This window comes from Mus pahari, chromosome 10 (assembly GCF_900095145.1).
Source record: "Mus pahari chromosome 10, PAHARI_EIJ_v1.1, whole genome shotgun sequence".
Classification (NCBI taxonomy): domain Eukaryota; kingdom Metazoa; phylum Chordata; class Mammalia; order Rodentia; family Muridae; genus Mus; species Mus pahari.
The window spans coordinates 67,542,351-67,545,984 of NC_034599.1; the positions used below are offsets into that span (position 1 = coordinate 67,542,351).

Genomic DNA, 3,634 nt, shown 5'->3' on the forward strand with positions numbered 1-3,634 from the left:
TGACTAACCTGGAACTTACTATATAAACCAATCTGGTCTTGACTAACCTGGAACTTACTATATAAACCAATCTGGTCCTGACTAACCTGGAACTTACTATATAAACCAAGCTGGTCTTGAATTCTTCTAGTGCTGGTTCCCAGGGATTAAAATGGGTTATCACCATACCTAGCCATAGACAATGTAATTTGATCATATTCACCCCGCTAACTCCTCCCCCTAGCTACCCTCAGATGATACATCTCCTTTAAGACAAGGAAATTCTCCCATGAGACCTCACTCCACTGTGACATGCAAGATCATTGGTATTTGAAATATAGTGTGTTCACTGTTATTTATAAACTAATGGTATTTAAAAAATTACCTTAGTAGGTATTACAAATGATTTCATGTTATGAACACAGTAACAGTGGTAACTTTTTTTTTTTGTTTTTTTTTGTTTTTTTTTGAGACAGGGTTTCTCTGTGTAGCCCTGGCTGTCCTGGAACTCACTTTGTAGACCAGGCTGGCCTTGAACTCATAAATCCACCTGCCTCTGCCTCCCAAGTGCTGGGATTAAAGGCATGTGCCACCACCGCCCAGCTGGTAACTTCTTTAGTTATAATTTGTCATTAAAATTTTTTTATAAGAAAGCTAAATTACTATGTGTAATAAGTTGACTTTAGTTCTTTGGTTTTTGTGTGTGTGATTAAATGTATCTAAAAATAGTAAATTTTGTCTTTATTTTCTTTTATATAGCTTTCAATCAGATTACTTATTTTTAAATATTCTTTAGAATTTAGTATTCTAGTGACTATTGTATTAGATAACTCGTAATGACATGAAAATAAAACAATTTTTTGTATTTTAGGATGACACACGAGTTGTGAGAGTGAAGGTTATAGCTGGCATAGGCCTGGCCAAGAAAGACATCTTGGGAGCCAGGTAAATATAATGCATGAGCTTGGGGTTTAAGGAAATAGTATTGCTTAGTTTCTTTCTTGAACTCTGATTAAATGAAAATCTGAGTGATAGTAGCAAGTTTTGGTACACAGTGAGATAGATCCTAACAGGGTAAGTGGCTGATTATTTTCTTGGTATCCGAATCATTGAATTTGTAAAATTAAAGACAGCTGTAGTTACAGATTTATTCTTGACTTCTGCCCCCAGAATTTGATAACATTTTGATTCTCAAGATCATTTAGCAGATAATAACCACCATAATCTCTGGTTACAATCGAAAAATTAGCTATGAGTATTAAATGAGCAGAGCAGGGGCTGCTGGGTTGGAGGCACATGGGAGAGATGCAGTGGTGTGATGTGGTTCCCTTAGAGGATTAAGTCAGCCAGGGACAATTACAACCTGAGGCAGGGCTTGGTAGTCTCCAAAGCCTGAAAACCTGGAGTGGGGGTTGAACTCTGGGGAGTAATGAAAACAGATTGGAGGTAAAGATGGCAGTGGTGGGGATTCTGGAAGAAAAAGAGTTGGACTCTCAGCTGGTGTCAGAAGATCCGAACAGAGAATGATTGCTCAACAGAGTTTCTGACCCTTGTCCAAACAAGATAGATAAACACAGGAAAAAAACAGAACCCAGAGTCTCTGTAACTCAGCTGACAATGTCCATGGTACAACATGTAGTCACTTGGTCTATAAAGTGCCAGTGAAGTGGAACACACTGTCAGTCAATAAAGAATATGTGAGCAGAATGTGATGGGAGGCAGAGGCAGGAAGATCTCTGAACTCAGGGCTAGTATGGTCTACATAGTGAGTTCCAGGGCTGCAGAGCAAGACACTGTCTCCATGAAACAAAAATTGGGTGGAAAAGAAAGAAAGAGAAAAAGAAAGGGAGGAAGAATATATATGCTCATGGTCAGTCAAAACAATGGAAGTCTCAGCAATGAAGTAGAGACATAAATAGATAGATAAATAAATGAATAATAAAATATAGGGGAAACTCTACAACTAAACTATGAATTTTAAAATAAAAATGCTTTGGTTGGCCGTGATTTCTGAATGGATACATAGATAAAAAGATGAACTGAACATAGATTAATGGGGATCATTTACCAATTAGAAGATGATAAAGAAGAAAGTTCTGTTTGAACTACGTCCCAGAGAGCTAAATAATGAAATAAAATCTTTTTAAAGAATAAGTGTCTAAATTTGGAAAACAATCAATGAAATATACAACTGGACTGGAGAGTTGGCTCAGCAATCTTGTATTGCTCTAACTGAGGTTTCCCTGGGACCTGCCTGCGACCAACTCCAGGGGATCTGGCGCCCTCACGTGGCCTCCACAGGCACTGCACACACATGTATACACACACACACACACACACACACACACACACAACTTAAATCTTTTTAAAGAAGAAATGTTAAAGCAGGTTAAAGTTCCTGGTGAAGAGAAAGGAAAAGACCATCAGAAGTGATAAATCTGGAATCTACAGATACTATTTTTTATTATTAAAAGTTTTATTTTTGTGTGTGGGTGTTTTTTCATGTATGTGTTTGAAAACTTGATGTCCATAGAGGTCATAGTCTCCTGGAAAGGGAGTTACAGATGGCTGTGATCTGCCATGTTTGTGCTGGGAATCAAACTTGCGTCCCTTGCAAGAGCAATAAGTGCTCTTAAAACCTTATATTGGGCCCATTGGAATCATGTCTCACAACCTTGTCTTATGGATTCATATTATAGATACAAGAGATAAAAGGAATACCCATGGGAATAACAACATAAAGGACAGGGGTTTGTGTCTGCTGTGACCCTGTATGGAAGAATGGTGTGATGGAAAGCATAGATAAAGAGAATCATTAAGGGTATGAGCTAGAAAACATAATCATATCAACATTTCAACAGTAATGAGAAGAATTTTAGGTTTTGTAAGAGCAGAAGATTGAAGAGTTTTGGTTTTGTTTGTTTCTTTTTGACAGTTTCTCTATAGACCTGACTATTCTGGAATTACTTCTGTAGACTAGGCTGGCCTTGAACTCAGGTCTGCCTGTCTCTGTCAAGTGCTGGATTTAAGGGCATGTGCCACCACCACCATAGCTATGTAAGCATAGTTGTACACCAGAGGTGTAAAAGCAGAAAGTTCTTGAAACAATTAAAAAGCCAGTACAAAAGAATTCTTTTTAAAGCTGACATGACAAGGGAAGGAAAACATGAGTTAATATATTGTATCCAATCATGTAATAATTACAAGCACCCACATCAGCTGGGTGCTGTAAATCTAGCTCCCGGAGATCCAACACTCTTATGGCTTTGGCAGGCACTAGAGGTACACATAACACAGAGGCATACAAGGTATGCACATAAATTGTGAAGCAATTCTTACCTAAGTTGGGGAAAATGGATGCAAAAATGGTATGATAGAGATGAAAGTGAATACAAGCCAGGCAATGTGGCACATGTCTTCAATCCCAGCTACCATGAGGCAGAGGCAGGTAGGTCTCTGACCCTGTAGGCAAGCCTTGTCTACACAGAGCATTCTAGGATGGCTAGGGCTACACAAGAGTAACCCCGTCATGGAAAAACAAAACCAAAATACAAAATCTGCTAAAATGCCAGGCGTGGTGGCACATGCCTTTAATCCTAGCACTTGGGAGGCAGAGGCAGACGGATTTCTGAATTCGAGGCCTGCCTGGTCTACA

At 38.8% G+C, this 3,634-nt stretch overlaps 1 protein-coding gene across 1 annotated transcript in view; it reads left to right on the forward strand.

The window, feature by feature from the left end:
* Positions 1-3,634, forward strand: part of Nedd4 (NEDD4 E3 ubiquitin protein ligase) — an 85,951-nt gene that overhangs the window by 7,085 nt on the left and 75,232 nt on the right. Inside the window, exon 3 of the mRNA XM_029543490.1 lies at positions 851-924. Coding sequence (XP_029399350.1) covers positions 851-924 — 74 coding nt within the window. The remainder of the gene's footprint in view (positions 1-850; positions 925-3,634) is intronic.